Raw genomic sequence first — 16,996 nt, forward strand, 5'->3', positions numbered from 1 at the left:
GCATGTTTTTCAAAGATATTCCCAAGCTTAAAACAGAAGTTCCATAATGCATGGTGCAGAAACTGCTGAGCAAGGTTCTTTGATCTGTGCTATGCAGGAGGTCGGTCTGGATGATCGTAGTATTTCCTTCTGTCTTTAATCTATTGAAGTGCATTATGACAAGCTTGACATGCATTTACAAGTTTCCATCTAATTAACAGAATGTAGGAGAGTGCATTTATAGAAAAACAATCAAATATTTTTAGATACTACTGTACCTTTAATTTATTAGCTTTTGTTAAAAGCATGTAACAATCTAGAGGATATAAAGAATAATTTACAAAAATATAAATCTTGGTTATTTTATTTTAGTATTTCAACATATTACTATACCGTATGTGTTACTCAGAGAATATGTTTAACAACCTGAAATTATCCAGCAAACCAAAAATGTAGGATATTACATGTCTTTTGTAGAACAAATTATATATTAAGGAAGGGTAACCAAAAATGACTATATTAACATACTGTTTATATGAAAACTTATGCAGTGAACTATACTTGAATCCTGAAGAAAATATACATTTTAAGCCCTTTATTACAGCATTTCTCAGTATAAATATGCATATTAAGAGTATGAGTATTTTAGGCAAAAACTTTTGATTTGTGTACAAAAGTGATATTCTAAAATAAGCCTGCCTTTGCAAGTTCACTTCCCATCTTCTTGATTAACTGAAGAGATAAAATAGTCAGAAAATAACATATAAAAACATATTTTAGTCCTTTGATTATGGAAAACTTTACACTTAAATTTCTTTCTAAACACCAGGTATCTTGGCTAGGTGGGTTAGGAAGGTATCTGAAGTACGGAATTCCTGGAGGATGAATATGAAAGACAAATGATAGTACAGCCCATCCTTCGAGGCAAGCACGTGCGTTGTTTTAGTCTTTCCGTGTGCTTTCTGTAGAGGAATTGGAGGCTTGCATTGCTTCATCAACACAAGTGGATTCATTTCTCCTTTACAACTTCCCAGAGCAGTCAGGCAGGATTTGTAGGCCTTGTTAAAGGTGTGTTTGTACGAACTTATCGGCAGGCACAAGTTTCAACTGACATATTGGGATATACCTTTAAAACAACATTTTTGTTCTCATCTAAGAACAGGACACTGAGTGAGCTCATTTTGTCAGGAACACAGCAGGGTTCTGGGATGCCAGGAATGATTCCTACTGCTTTCACAATGCTCTGAATTGTAGCATGATTTGATGGCCGGACAATCTAGAACAGAGAAGGAAATAGTTACAACTTCATTTATGAATAGTCACTTTCCTAGGTGGACTTGGTTTAAGCAATCAGTTTCCTATGTGAACTTGGAAAATCACAACAATTATGCAGTTGTTTGTTTCTCAATAAAGCAAATACGTCATTGTTTGAGTTACAGGGCCATGTAGCTCAGCCAGTCCCTCACACTTCCAGCTTTCCTGAGCTGGATATATCCAACAGATATTTGGTGTTCCTTAGGCTACCTTCATAAATACCAGAGGAGGGCACTGGTGGCACAGCCAGCAGCCAGAGGTCTGAAGAAAAATGTCCCTGAATGTACCTGCTACATGCTGGAGGCAGACATGCAGAAGAAGAAGCCTAAACTGGAGCATAGTTCTCAGTTGCTAGATGCTATATTTTGTTTTCTTAACCTCTTGTCTGACTTAGAAAATTTGCTACGTTAAGTATTTCCAAAATAACTATCCCTATGTTCCAATAGAATTTTTTCTCATGTATGCTAACCTGAAATTAGTTACTTTTTCCTGGAGTGATCACTCTCTTTTCAAAGAGCAGAGTAGTCCAGAAGTAGTGTACACAGGAGAGAGTATAGAATAGTCAAGGACCCTGACAAAGCCTTTCTGATCATAACTGCATGGCAAATAGTTAATATCTGTGGTCTTTGTGTCCCTCTGCCTTCATCACCAGGCTTTTTTTAATTTTTTTTTTCCCATGGGCTAGCCTCAAACTGGGAGAAGGAAAAAAAGGCTGGGAGGCTGGGAAAAGTATGAAGTGAGTATTCACAGCAGCTTTACATCTATAACCTGTTTGGGGTTATAGCCACAAAAACCATGGTTTTCCATTTCAACATGAAAAATTATGCAGTCCATGGATAGAACAAAGGAGGTGTTTTTAGGATAATTCAGTTTTGAAACGTTTGCATTAAGTGTAACATATCAGCAAATCATATTCAACCTTAACTGCCATTAAGGCTTTCAGATCTTCCTTAATGAAGCCATTATAAGGAGTAACTATGAAATCTGTCCTTGACCCTTCAAGACAGTGTCCCTATGGCCAAGTCCCAACAAGTGACCAATCCTGCACAGTGCCTTTCTGTAATTAGCATGTTAGCATAATTAGCAGCAGCTTGCCCTCTCTTGCTCTCCTTCATCTTTAGATTTCTAAGCTGTCCACAGGCAAGCAGCAGTGAGGTGGTCTCAGCTGCTGTGTGAAGTAGAAATCAGTTTCTACCCATGTTGGTCATATCAGCATATGTGGACTGCAAGAGAGAAACAGGAGATTTGAGTGTTTAAGCAACTGCAGAATACAGAAATTCAAAGAATCAGAGCTTCTAGAATCAAGTTCTTAATTTAGCCATTATTAAAAACCTCCTGAACTGCTCCTAGCACCTGTGTTATGTTGTTATTTAAAACAGCCACAGATCACAATGTGCTACTGCAACAGCATTTACTGCCCCCATTATAGCCACTACTGCCCTCATGGCCAGTTACAGACTTACAGGATTCCTGGCTATGAACCTGCAGAAGATCCTACAAGGATCTTCTCCCACTGTGCAGCCTCTAATATCTGCAAGGAACAAAGACATGTGAACACAGTCTATCTAGACTGAGCAGCTATTTCCCAAGACAACAACACTAATTATGTTTCTAATGCCTGAATGTGGATATGCTATGCAGAAAAGTGCTTAGAAGGGAAAATGCTTATGATAGAGCAGTACTCTGTATGGAATCTGGCTGCCTGAGCCCTAAATCCACAGCAGAGCCAGACAGCACACCCATCCCATGTCCAGCCAGGCTCTGAATTTTTCCAGCCCTTCTGGAAACCTGGCATCAGTGCTCAGTGATCATGGGCTAGGCTTCACATTTAACTTTGTCCCAATGTGCTAAAGTAGAAAGCTTGAAATAATTACTTGAATGCCCAGTAATAATGGCACTGAGGAAGTGCTAATGTTTTAAATGCTGGCTGCTAAGTTATATACAACACACCAGGTTCTATGACATGCAGGACTGAAATTTATTTGGTGAATGCAGCACTGCAGCCAGCCATACGTATAACCTCGTGTTTCTCCTCACAGTTCAGGGAATAGTAAGTGAACTTACTATGAGAAGATTTGTACCTAAGCTGTTGAATGTCTATCTAAATCAATACTTGCAATTATTAAAGTGGATGTGCAGAATGATGTACTGATACTAAAGAAAAAAAAAATAAACCTACAATGTGATGATACATGCCAGGTATGTAATTCTATCTCCACAGTTCTAAAAGGGTACTTTGGAAATAAGGTGTCTGTTGTCCATCATCGGTTGACTGTGCAGACCAAGTCTTTATGAATAGCTTTAATCTGGCCTTTGATACTCTCCTGACTTACAGCATATGTGAAAGAACAAATATCTTCCTTACTAATATAAAGCAATTCTCATGCTCTGAACTGAATCTTCATCCATGCTGGCATCCTCTCTCTCTTCCTTTTGAAACAGTCATCCAAAAAAGCTACAGCTTTCAATCTGCTTCTTTTTATCCTCTGTGAAAATTACAAAGCTAACAAGTAGTAGACCTCTTTCAAAGCAAATCAAATCAATAAATGTGAATGATTTAGTTTCTCTGGTGTTTGTGTTTGGGTTTTTTTGGGAGGGGGTGGATGTTCTGGGGTTTTTTTTCAGTTGGGTTTTTTTTTTCCTTATTTTGGTTTTTGGGCATCAAGATAATAGTGAAAGGGAATCCTTATTATATATCAAGTAAATGCTTATGTTTCTAGATAAGATATTAAGTAAGTGAGCAATATAACCTTATTTAACTATTCAAGCTAGAAATGGATCCTCTCTCTTTTGGCCCTACCAGCTTTTGTGTAATGCTGTTTTGCTCACGAGAAGCCAGACGTGCTAAATGCATCTTTTTTTCTTTTTTGAAGGGTGGAGTTGTTGTTCGGTTGGGGATTTTTTATTTCTTGGGTTTATGCTGTTGTGTGTGAATTGTGCATTAGACTGTGAGTCTATGGCAAAGGACCCATATTCCCAGACTGTCTTTTGTTTTGGGTAAGTAAAATGGTGGTTTTGTTGCATGATCAATTTGTGTTACAACAACAAAGTGAAGTTGTATGTGAGTCCGTGCAAGCTTTAATTTTTGCCAGACCATGTATCAATTTATGTACACCTGGCTCAGCACTGGCCAGCTATACAAGAACATGTGGTCTGATTGTACATCCTACCATGAAATCTGGATTTCCACTGTTCCTGGACTTAAAACTAGCCAACATATCTACTCTTCCTGGAATTATAATACTTGTTTCAACACAAACATACATCAATCTCCCTGGATGTAAAGTAGGGCAGATTCCTGTCTCAGAGCCTTGAAATTCTGTGCTGTACAGCACTATTCTTTGTTTATGTGCCAAGTGACCACATACAAAAATGTCAGTCGAACAAATAATCAGGCCATTTGTAGGCAGAATTGCAAAATAATTACAGTTTCTAAATATGCAGGTTATGCAGTGCTTCAGATCCTCCCCTCTGCCTTTACTTGAAAGCCTTATAAAATCCTAAAAGTTCTTGTCCAACATAGGACTACCAGCCCTTTTACTTCTTGCCATAGAGCAGAGTGGGAGTGAGACAAATGTTTACCTCTCCACCTGGCAAATTTCACACTGCTTCTATAGGAGGAATTCAGTATACTTATTTTAGAGCGCTAGAGCCAATTTTGTGGCACTTCTAGAGACACAAGGTAAATCAACATTTTGCTCCAGGAGGATTATCTAACATTTTTAAAATTTAGATACACAAATATCATCTTAAACAGTATTATTGTTTTCAAAAGTGACAAGCAGTTTCCTGAAGTTAAAAATACTTCAGTGATACTACTCTTTACTTTTCTTCTGAAGTGTTACAAGTGAAATCCAGAAATATGCTGATAGAGTAGCTTGTTTTAATATTAGCATATAATACTTCATACTTCTGTCACTACAATAAAGTATTTGGATGATTTAGTGTGTATAACCATATTTTCATAAGCTACAAAAATCTTTATGCTATGGTTTCAAGATATAAGATGAGAAATTATAAGATAAACCTGAGATTTTTTTCCTATTCTTCAGTTGCATTTGAAGAAAAGTGGCAATCTTTCTGCACTCTGATGACTAAGCTGATGAAAAAAATATTGTTTAAATTCTTTTGGTCAAGGCAACAAAACACAACGAAAAAAGGTAAAAATCAAATGGAAATTCTAATTAAAGAAGTAGTTGGATAAGCAGAACAGTAGGCCTAAGCTGACAAGCTGACAAGAATAAAAAGGCATATTACCTTGGGCATTGGAAATTCACATGCACCTGCACAGTAGTAAGCATCAAATGATTTGGGAGATATGATCCATTCATTCCAGCCAATATCAGCAAAGTCAACTTTCATGTATCTTCTTGAACAAATCCTTGGCTCATTCCATTGTTTTCGCCTTGCTTTCTTCATCGTTTTCTCATCAAAATTTAGCACCTGAGACTTTTTAAGTGTTTCTGTATTTTCTTGCCCTTTTCTCCTTCGATCTTTGCGTGAGGCTTTTGGTTTCAAGGATCTGTAGGCATTCTCCCATATGTCATGTTTGTTGTATTTATTGTTGTTATAATCTACTTCTGGCAACTCATTGTTCTGAATAGAGCTGGCAAGGTACGTATCCCTCCTAACTCGAGTGTCAGTAGAAGCATTAGGGGACAGATTTGGGTCCCCGTCATTGGGAGGGAACGGGTCATAACGCTGTAGGGTGCCTGCCACACTGTTAGGTTCAGAGATTGCAAGATCATTGGCATAAACTAGTATATAAGGTAAATGGCTGGCAACTTGTTCGGGGAAGCTCTGGTGCTTCTCCCCAGAATCAAGCTCAGCACAGAGAATGAGCTCTCCAACTCGTTTTGATTCTTTTACAATGTGTGAAATGTCCTTTGCATGCCAAGCCCCTCGCCTTTGAAGAAGCACGGTGATGTTCCCTTTCACTAGCCCATAGGCAGAATTCTGGTGAATGCTTTGGAACACCAGGTTGAGCCGTAGGACTGGAGGCAGGTGAAGGAGGCGGCAGGATGAGTTCTTGGAACGTTTACAAAACACCTCCCGATGCCGAGGGCGTTTGTCAGCATAGAAGTGAAAAGTGGCAGCAAGGATCATTTCTGAATCCTGCATGGATGTCAGATTGAAGCAATACAAGGGCTTCTGGGCCAAGAATTCTGCAAGAGAGCAAGGAAAACATGGATGTATATGTGAGACCAAAAATGGTAGTCAAATCTTATTTCCATTTAAGTGAATTAACAAATTTTAGTTTTCACTTACATCAAATCATTTAGTGTAGTGAGCTTGCCACTTCAGCTTAAAACTATGGTGCATAAGAGGAGGAAAAAAAACTATTTAATAGCAATATTATAATAGCATTGAGAATGTCCAACATAATGGGCATCTTTTGTACATACGAGGGATAAAATTCCTTCCAGAGATTTTTAGTTCCAGACTGCCTTTCATTCTAAGCAGACAAGAAAAGCAATCCTTGATTGATTTCATTCATAACAAAGGCTCAGAGAAGCTGTCAAATTTACCTGCAGCAGGGCTCAGAGAAATACTTTGCTGAAATCAGTACTAGCAGAAACCAGGTTACAGTTAGTATTCAAGATTGTCTAATCTAAAGCTGACTGCAGATTCCTGAAGGATATCTGGGTGCCAACTCTGTGGGCAACAGCTCATCATCTGTAAGTAGTGCACATGAGACATTTCATAAGGGGCCTGGCAGTAAGCAGTGTTACACATTTTGGGGGTCATTACTCCTCTGAGCAATCCTCCTTTCCAGTACACATCGTGTAGGAGCTTTGTTTAAAGCACTCTAAAACACACTTGGTTTCTAAGGCTTGTGTTTAGATCTGCACAAAGTTAGTGACAAATGCTATTGAACAGAAGCTGACTCTTAAAATTCAAACTCCATTTGAAACAGCTTCTTTTTAGCTAGTTGAACAGTTTGTGCTCAGCCTACATCTTTACTCTCATTTAGAGGAAGACAAGGAATTTTACACTGATAACTGCTTACACCATGTTTATTTAAACAGTAGAAACCTCTCTTAGTGTGTTAAAATATAATTCCATCCCAACATAAAAAGATGATGCCTTAATAGCCTATCATTGTGAAAAGTTGCCTTTGTTTTTTTACTAGCTCAACAGTATATAGGAATGTGGTAGCAGAACCAAGAAGTGATTCCTGTTCTCCCAAGCTCACACCACTACTTAGTGGTGCATCAAAGGATTACAGTCTGTAAATTTGCATCCTTAATTAACCCAAGTGGACCAACCCTTTGGCAGCCCTGTTTGACATACCTGAAAATTCTCTGGCAGAAGGAAGTAAAAAACCACCCCAAACCAAACAAAACCCAACAAATGCAACAGGCAGGCTTCCCAGAAACATTTAGGTTTGTTTTTCGTGCACTATGGATGATGAGCCACAGAAATTTTGGCAACAACAGAAAGGCAGTACTGGTAACTGCCAGCTGTTGGAACATTCTTTCTTTAAAACAGTTTCATTTGAAAGAAGGAAATGAATAGTGTTACACCTTACTAAATTGGTGGTTGCTAGCTCCCAGTTAGTGCTGGATAGAGCCGTGAGTTGGACTAAAAGAACAGTAGATTAGAATGATCATTAATCCCAAACCCACACAGGCAATTCTGGAGTACAAATGTTCAAGTTCAAATGTTCAAATGCAATTTCCATCTACACCATCTGTATTTTGTTCCTGATACAGTGAAGTGGAACAGCTGGCACTCATGTGATAAGAGCCTATTTGTTTCTGTCAGTTCAGGCAAGGCAGGACTCCTATTAGTAAGCTTTTAGGCAACACTAGTTATATGTATAGGTGCTTATACTATGAAAAAACTTAAGGGTTTAGATTTTATTCAAGTCTTTCAAGCACAGAAATTTCACAAGGCTAATATATGATTTCTCAGGCCAAGGAAGAGAGTAATTATAATACTTCCTTTAGAACACTAGGCTTTATTTTTGCATGTTCATTTCAGAAGGCATATGCTTCTAAGAAGATGTCTATCTACTGGTTCTCTCTACCCGAGCTGTGTACAGTTGAATTTTTAAATATTTCTTTTAGTAGTAAAATGCTCCAGGCACCATCAGTTCAGTAGTTACTGCTGTGAAGCACAAGCATTTTTGGGATAAAGACTTTTCAAACACCAGTGTCTCAGGGTTTCAGAAGGTAACTTTGGACCTCTCTGCCTTGCTTGCACGATCAGACAAATGAGCAAAATAATATTGATTTGTATTTGGTCAGCACAGTCTACCTGTGGGTAGAAAATGCTGATATTTTAGTTTTTTAAAACAGAGTTACAACTTAGACTACTTTGATGCAAGTAGTGTGTGCATCAGATTATTTGAAAAATTAAGAAAAAGAATATAGTGCAATTCTTGCCTTGTCCCCAAATCCCTCTTGTAGTCCAGGGCTTTATTTGGGTGACAGCCAGTATTAGCTGCTCAGTTCACAGAAATATGAAAGTGTTAACAGGAGGTCATGGAAAACCATCCACAGTGGAAGCTCCTTCCTAACCCCTCTTATAGCAGCTAATAATGATCTAGAGCATGACAATTAATTTTTCTCCTAAGCGTCTGCAATTGCTTTACACAATAACTCCTAGATTTTTAGACATTTTCATTAGCCACTTAATCTTCCCTGGAGTTTCCCCCTCCTTGAATATGATTGCTTTTTGGTATTACAGTTGACATAGGATAGAAATTAAGTTAAGGTGAACAAGAGAATATGAATTATTGTGCAATATTATAGTAAGCATTCCCTAAACCACTGTATACTGCATTGTACTCTATACATGACACTTAAGTGGAGGAGTAATAGATTAATACAAAATTTGCTTTTGTGAGTTTTAATCCATCTGATTTGTCTAAACAGAATAATGAATGTTTCTGACAAGGTAGTAACAACTAGATTCTGGAAACTCATGCAGTTCTTATTTTAAGAACTAAGATCTTAGTTACAGTCTGTAAGTGTTAACCAAAGAAGGAAGATGTTTTCCAGAAAAGAGTTTGTGTTTCCTTGGCAAAGGATAACAAATGCATGGACTATCAACTAGGCAAACCTCCTTTTTATTATTTGACGTGATATTGGGATAATGAAAGTCTAGTAATGAAAGTGTAGGAAGGAGAAACAATACATATGTTTCTCCACCCTCATAATCAAGTCAAGTAAAACGGGGGAGAGGGACGTCAGGTATCTGTCTTCTCAGGTTTAGGCAGTGCAGGAATTTAAGATGCCGAGCAATTTTAGGCGGTCCTGTAGGCGGCACTCTTCCTAGCAGGAACTTCTGAGGCTGCCAGAGGAGCCGGGGAGAGAGGACCAGTGCCTGGAGCACTCGCTACTAGGCTTATGCTCCAAGTATTTCTGAACAGATCTTTTGGCCCAGTGCGATGTGCGCTGGGAACGGCGCTTCTTTTGCCGCTGGTTTGCATCCACAGCAACGGGGACTTTCCCAGGGGAGGTGCTCTCCGGGAAAGGAAGGGAGCCAGGGAAGGTGGGAAGCCTCGCAAAGCGAGGGGTGACACCCTGTCCGTGTAGGTAGCAAGGGATCCCTAGCATTCACCCAGAACGACACCGCCCGCAGTCAGTGACAACCTCGACGCAACCCCGTCACTTTAAAGCGAAAGAGGAGCGAGGGGGCTCCAGCGGTGTCCCCCGCGCCCGGCCCGTCTTACCCGGCCTGGCTTTGAAGCTGCGGACCGTGTTGCCGTCGCCGGGCCGGCTCCCTTCCCGGTTGTACTTCTCGTAGAGCTTAAGCATGTGGACAGCTACCATGTCCTGAGCGATGCTGCCCAGCCCAGGGGGCGGCGAAGAGCCGCGCCGGGGGTCGCGGCCGGGGGTGGACGAGGCCGGGCCGGCCGGCGGCTGGACGGGGCAGGCGGGCGGGCTGCCGGCGCCCTCCCCCTCAGGCGAGCGGCAGCCCCCATGGCCCAGGGCCCACAGCAGGAGGCAGCAGGTCAGGCGGGCGGCCATCGGGGGATGCTGCGGGCGGCTGGCCGGGCGCGGAGCGGCGGCGGCTGGGTCTCTGCCTGCGTCTGGGTCTCCCGGTTGGCCCTGCCGCACCGGGGCGAGGGGGCGGCGGGGCCAGGGAGGAGGAGGGAGGGTGGGGGCGGCCCCCCCACGCCGCTGATGCCGCCTCCGCCGGGCCAATCCCCGGGCCCGGGGGCGAGGAGCTGCGGGCCGGGGGCGGCGGAGCGGGGGCAGCTCCAGTGCTCCGGGTGCGGGGGGCTGCGGGAGGGGACGCTGCGTTTCTCCGACGTGGGGCTTCCCCGCTCCTTAAAGCGTAGCGGGAAAAGGATCTAAATTAATTAGCGCCCAGCTGCTGATGAGAGACACATGTCACCGCCGCCGCCGCTGCGGCATGGAGCGCTGCGGCAGGACGGCACCTTGGCTGCCTGCGCCAGCCGGGAGGCGGGGGGGCTTGAGAATAATTTCTGAAATACAGAAGCAACAGATAGCAAGCAGGGCGGGCAGGCGGTGAGGGCACGGAAGGGTGAGTGGGTGGCAGAGGCAGCGGCAGCATGACATGGGAAGGGTGTGATATACGTGCCGAAAGTGGAAGAGTCTTTGCTGTTTCCCCTTTGCTGGCAGAACTGACAGTGCTGTCTTGTGAAGGCAACGCTGTGAATAGTGTTTATTTCAAGGACCCCTGAGAAAAGAGAAGTCCCCGTGGGTCCGTCCTCTGGAAGAGCCAGTGTGAGCTAGCCGGGAGTGCAGCAAGGGTCACTGATAATTCCAAGCAGATACTTAAATGGTCGGGGTTAAAGGGGCTGTGCATGGGTAAACTTTTGTCATTGGACTGTTTCTATGTGTGGTTTGAAGGAAGAGAATACTGGTGTGAATTTCTGAAGGATTTACATGGCTTAGGTCGGAGGGGGTTGATTTAAAAGTGAATGGTGCGTGTTGCATTTATTCTTCATGTGACACAGGTAGTTCTGAATCGTAGTCATCCAGCGGGTATAAATGCTGGTGTAATGAATAGCAGCAACCTATAAGGCAACCTCTAAGAAGAGGGGTATATTTTAAGAGAATTTTAAATTTCCGCCTTCGTTTTAAAAGCTTTATCTCTAGTAGCCAAGACTGTTACTTTTTTTGGAGATTATACAAAGCAATAATTGAAAAATTGTTGGGAAAAGCTACTGTTGCTGTGCATAACACAACTCTTTTGTGCTTTTCTCTCTTAACCTTGGAGTGTCAAGTCTGAGCAGATACCATTGAAAGCCTCTGAACCACAAGTTTGTAGTTTTTGGATCATAGCAAAGAAAGGTTTGATTCATTTTTAAAATTAGCACCAGGCCTCATTGCTCTGTGCCCTTTGAATGTGTGAAACAAACAATTTGCAAATACAAATTTGCCCAAATGTACATTGCTAAAGTATCAAACCTCCTATTAATTAATCTTTGCTTATAAGTAAGCCAAACTACCCTTTGATGCTTTTTTTTTTTTCTCCATGGTAGCATGCTCATGACCTCCACTGGGGGTGTGAGCGAACCTTTTGTTGTTTGTGGTTTTTTGTCTGTACTGTTTCTATACAATCAAGGTCCTGTGAAAAGGAGGAAGAGGCAGCAGGAGGTAGAAACAAGCTGGGCTATTTTGGACCAATGTCCCATTAAAATGTTCTCCCTCTCCTTAACTCACTCCAAACTTCTATTCAGGCATACACTTTGTATCAGTCTTTAACCTGCACTAAAACCTGTAGGACACTGATACTTTGACATTGTTGGGAAAGAATTGAAGAATCAACCAGGGATGGCTAATATTTCTTGCCTTATTTTATTGCAGAACAGCAGGAATTCAAAGTCTTTAAAGCTCTGGTACTTTGACTCTTTTATGCAGCTGAGATGATGAAATAAAAATGTGTTTGGTAAAGGAATTCAAATTAGCACTGGGTCACATAATTCCCCTGTTCTGAATATGGCCAATCAATGGCATCTCTAAGGCATCTAGAGGCAAGAGCTATGCAATTTCTGCTCATGCAGAATAATATTCCTAGCGTGGAAATTTCTGCTAATTAAAGCTCTTGCCAAGTAGAGTCTTTTTTCTTTTTCTTTTTTTCTTTTCTTCTTCCCTTCTTAAATAGCTTAAGTCAAAGCTTTGCAAGCCAGGACTTGGAGAAAGTCTCCTTATAGTTAGAACAATGCATTCAAGATTTTAAACTGCAAATCTAGGTTTCCTGCTAAAATAATTGTGATATAAATAGTGTTACATACCCTTAATAACAGCTTATATGTGAAAAAGAAACCAAATAATGTTTTCTTATGGAATTAGTGATATCTTCACAAAGGAACTATTGTGACCTGTGGTGGTATTTTGTTGTAGGAAATAGGAAATATATAAAAGGGGATAGAGAGCACCCAGAGTAGTATCTATTCTTCTTGTCCTATGGTAAAATAAATTATTAACTCCCTTTAGGATTATATCTATGTATATTAAAATAATTTTGCCTGACTCTTTTATTTTTAAAATAAAATTATTATTTTTAATAATAAAGTCAGTAGCAGGGATAATAAAGCTTAAAACTCCAGGGAAGTTAATGAAACATAAATTATTATTGAATTTGGGCTTCAGTCCAAATTTCTGGCTACTACTTTTTGTAGGGCAGCTCATTCATTTTTCACTCAGAAAAATACCTCACTATGTGTAATGCTACACAATTAGCTAAGACCATTCCTTAACTATATAACTTATTAATTAGAAGTTAGCTGTGTGAAATGCAGTGGTCTGCAGGTTCTCATAGAATTTGGTGGCAGAACTCTACAAAGCCTTTTCACATTCCTTCCAAAATCACATAGTGTGGCAAGGATGTTATATGGTCAGTGATGTATGGTCAGTAAAATGGGCTTTTGCATTTTGTTCAGTTTTCCAAACAATAGTGAAATTATTTTAATACCCCAGAAAGAACAAAGTGGTGTTTAGGTATTAGAGGAAGCAGAATGCTCAGAGTTGATCTAGAGTTCTGGAAGGCTTTTAATGCTGAGAGAAGAGTTTGGTATATCAGGCAGGGAAAGCTTTGCCTATTGTTGGCCGGGAAAGATTTTCCTCTTATGAAGCACCTCTAACTCTCTCAGTCCATCCCATCAGCTCAAGAACAACCTCTCACCTTGGATTTCCATTCTGGATCCACGATCTTACATATTCTAGTCTGTCACAAGAATAAACTTTCCCCCTGACAGTCTCTCCATCCTTCATCCTTAGTGACAAAAGTTTATTTTGTCTATCTTGCTAAGAAGCAAAAATTACCTCTATTCTCATCCCACCACACTGTAATGATCATCATTACAGAAACTAAGGAATTAGGATGCACAGATGAAGTGTAATTTGTCCCACCCTACGGCAGATGTCCAAAATTGCTCTTATGCTCTGTGGTCTAGTGGTCTGTGGCTGTTCATTGGCTACAAGAAATCTCTATCAACTGGCTAGATGTGCAGAGGAGGATTTCACTCCCCGAGGGTGGTTGTGTGAAGTAGAGAGCACCTTCCCATTCCAGTTCCACTGGCCATGGTAGCACTGTTCAGCCTCAGGATTAGCGTTTTGCAAGTCTGGGGTTAGTTTCAGTTTCTCTTTACACAATTGGCTTGTACCAAGCATTGGTGCATTAATAATTGCTTATCCCCATCAGTAATGGAAATGTTGTATCTGTTGCTTTTCTGGTTTTATCTCACTGACAGTCTAGGATTTTTTCTTCCATATTGGAAGACTTTCAGAACATGTATTTTTGACAGGTCTCAGGAGCCAAAGACACGTGTTTCTATCTTGAGGTCCACCATTTATGCTTGTAATGAGGATAGTATGGACAATTATCAGACAATTATCAGCATTTCCCATTCTCTTGCTACGCAGAAGCCACCAGCCTCTGTGGGAGGATTTTCTCCATGCATAGGTTACCAAGTGCAAAGGTATCAGCTGGTATTTGCAGAAGTAGTAATTCTGTGATTTTACCATGTACTGACCATGTTTTGATTTGTTGTTTTTTGGGGTTTGTTAGTTTTGTTTTGTTTTTGTTACAGCAGGCACTTTCAACTTTTCAATGGCCCATGCACCACCATGTAGAGTCATTAAGGAAGAAATTTTTTTTCCTGTTAAGGGAAGAAACTTTTCCAGTGGAAATTCTAGTAGTAACTCATGTCTGTTGAAAAACTGGTTCATCCATGTTGGTTATTCTGCCTTTGAGCTCATCTGAACTGTAGTAGCTCTTGTTACTGTTTGAGATCTCTCCTTACTGTGAGAGGATGCATCACAAGTGCCTGGCCATTGTCCTGCCTGGGATACCTTTCTTCCATGGGAGAGGGAAGCTATAGATCATGCAGGAGAATGAGAGCAGAAGGTAATCAGTCCATTCAGATTGTGGCTGAAGCAGAAGTTGACAACTTCAGGGAGGAAAAGGGGTGGTGGTTGTGGTGTTTAAATCCATTTTTGTGTTCAAAACAAATTTAAAGGAAATTATTCAAGCAGCTCTAGGCACTAGTCTTTAAGTTCCAGCCTGCCACCTCTAAAGCTTTGAATTTACAGTCCTTTTAGGCAGTTTGTTTCCTAGGTAGCAAAGACTCACTGAGGTCAGTGTTCAATACACGTTCAGAGTTCTGCCTGATGCACTCTGGCAGGACCCATATCTGATGAGCCACTCTAAACACTCGTGCTTGTCAAGGGAAAAGTGGGAACGGGCTATGCAATGGACAGACCTGGTGAGGCTGCGGCGTACCCTTGTACCCCCTGCACCAGTGCACGGCCAGCTGCGATCTGCACCTTCAGACTCCCGTCTGCAAGTGGAATTTGAAGGCCCTGGAGAGAGGGTGGGGGTAAGGCAGCAGCAGCTGGGAACCATCGGTGACCGCAGCTGGTTTTGCAAAGATCTCCTTGCAGATGGAGCTGGGATGTTTCCGGGGTTTTCTGGCTCCGAGTAAGGCTGCAGCCGAGAGGAGGATGCGCAGCGCCATGGCACGGCGGGTTCGCGCACGGTGCTCGGGCTGAGCCGGCTCCCGGGGCGCTGTCACGGGCACGGTGACCAGCAGGGGACAGGCGTGTCCCGAAGGCAGTGTCAGCCCCTGGGGACAGCAGCCCCATGCTCCGGGGGTGCGTTCCCAGCCAGCAGCTCTGCCGGGAGGCTTCCCTGTCTCCAGCTCTGACGGTCGCAACCTTCTCAGCCTTAGGATACCCTTGGCTGAGCTGCTGCCAACATGCGCTAGTGGGAGAACCTGAGGTTAAAGGTAGCGTTTTGTATTTGATAACTAGCATAGGCAGGCTGAAAGGTGGTTTTTTTAATTTTTCACCCATATTTGTGGGTCAATGAGAGCTATTTTCTCTCTCTACCTTGTTTCTGAATCCATTAAGCCTCTTCTCTTGTTTCTCTTGTAAGTAGTTACCTTCCTCTTCCAGTAACTCCACAACATGGAAGAATTTATTTCTCCAGATATATCCCTTTTTTCATATTTCTTGATCTACCTGTCTCTCATTACTTATACTCATCATTTTTGAGGGGAGAGACCAACCTTGCACCTTTTTCTGAGAAAATCCCATTCTGTCCTGCAGCCTCCAGAAGAAATGTGGATGAGTGGTTGAGTGCAGAACACTACTTCTTGAAGGTTGCACCATTAGCTGTCTCATTTGAAAGAGTTATTTAGGTTATCATCACATATTATATTCAGTATGCTTAAAAAACCCGACAGCCAACACAGAAAGTATGCCAGAGCCTTAAGTGGGGTTTTTAATCTGATTTCCATAGACAGAATTGCTGATGGTAAACAGAATTCACACATTGTGTGAAACTGACTCCACAGATCACTGCTGTGTAGTTTGGGTCCATGTGGATATTTTGTTTGTTGTAAAAGAATACTAAGGAGGTGTTTTCTGTTATCCGAAGTTGTGGACCAAAATTTAATGTCACTATATGAACTTTGGAGTTGCATCCAAGATGAGTTTGGCCCTGTCAGTTGTTGAATTCTTGCTATGATTGATCTCAGCTTGCTTAGAAAGGGAGCATGCCAGACTAGCAACCACAGTAATCATCAGCTGAAACTCCACCAAAATTCTTATTTCCTGTAAATTGAAAAATTAAGCTTTGAAATAAGATGCTTTGTTCATCAGTCTCACACTAATTTTTCATTAACATTATATAACTCTTAAACTATTAGGAAGATGACAATAAACAGTTTGAAGTATCTGAGTGGAGAAAAATGGGAATATCATTCTAAGTTATTGTACTAGTTCTTGGCATTTTGTGGCATCTAATCTATGATAGTCTCAGTTGTAAATTTCATTGCCCCTCACTCCCATTAATCGTAGATGTACATAGATATAAATAAAATAAGGCCTATTCTTGACAGATTTCCTATATGAATCTAAAACCATCTATCATTGAATCATAGGATATTTTGGGTTGAACACACATTTAAGATCCTATCCTATCCTATCTTATACTTTTGGCAAGTATAAGAACACTTGCCAAACTTCTTCCTCCCAAACTCTATGCAGAACGATTTTTTTCCACAGAAAGAAAAAATACCAGAAATTCCATAAGACTCACTTGGAATTGAGTTATAGCAAATTAATGAAAAAAGCTTGTAGATGAATATTGGAGCAGAAGAATCATGATGCTAACACTAGTTTTTTTTCAATACAGTCATTTCTTTATTAATATTTTAAAATATTTTACAGACAAATGGAAGACATATATGTACTCTGTTGCTCAGTATACCATT

At 41.2% G+C, this 16,996-nt stretch overlaps 1 protein-coding gene across 1 annotated transcript; it reads right to left on the bottom strand.

Moving 5' to 3' along the window:
* Positions 1–249: 249 nt before the first annotated feature.
* Positions 250–10,497, bottom strand: GDF10 (growth differentiation factor 10). The gene is made up of 3 exons (XM_036385458.2): positions 9,977–10,497; positions 5,551–6,458; positions 250–1,255 (listed from the first exon to the last, which is right to left on the bottom strand). Exons 1-3 carry the CDS (start codon positions 10,272–10,274, stop codon positions 1,064–1,066), a joined length of 1,398 nt encoding a protein of 465 aa, XP_036241351.1. The 5' UTR covers positions 10,275–10,497; the 3' UTR covers positions 250–1,063.
* Positions 10,498–16,996: the final 6,499 nt, after the last annotated feature.

The sequence above is a fragment of the Molothrus ater genome, chromosome 8 (genome assembly GCF_012460135.2).
Source record: "Molothrus ater isolate BHLD 08-10-18 breed brown headed cowbird chromosome 8, BPBGC_Mater_1.1, whole genome shotgun sequence".
In the NCBI taxonomy this organism is placed as follows: domain Eukaryota; kingdom Metazoa; phylum Chordata; class Aves; order Passeriformes; family Icteridae; genus Molothrus; species Molothrus ater.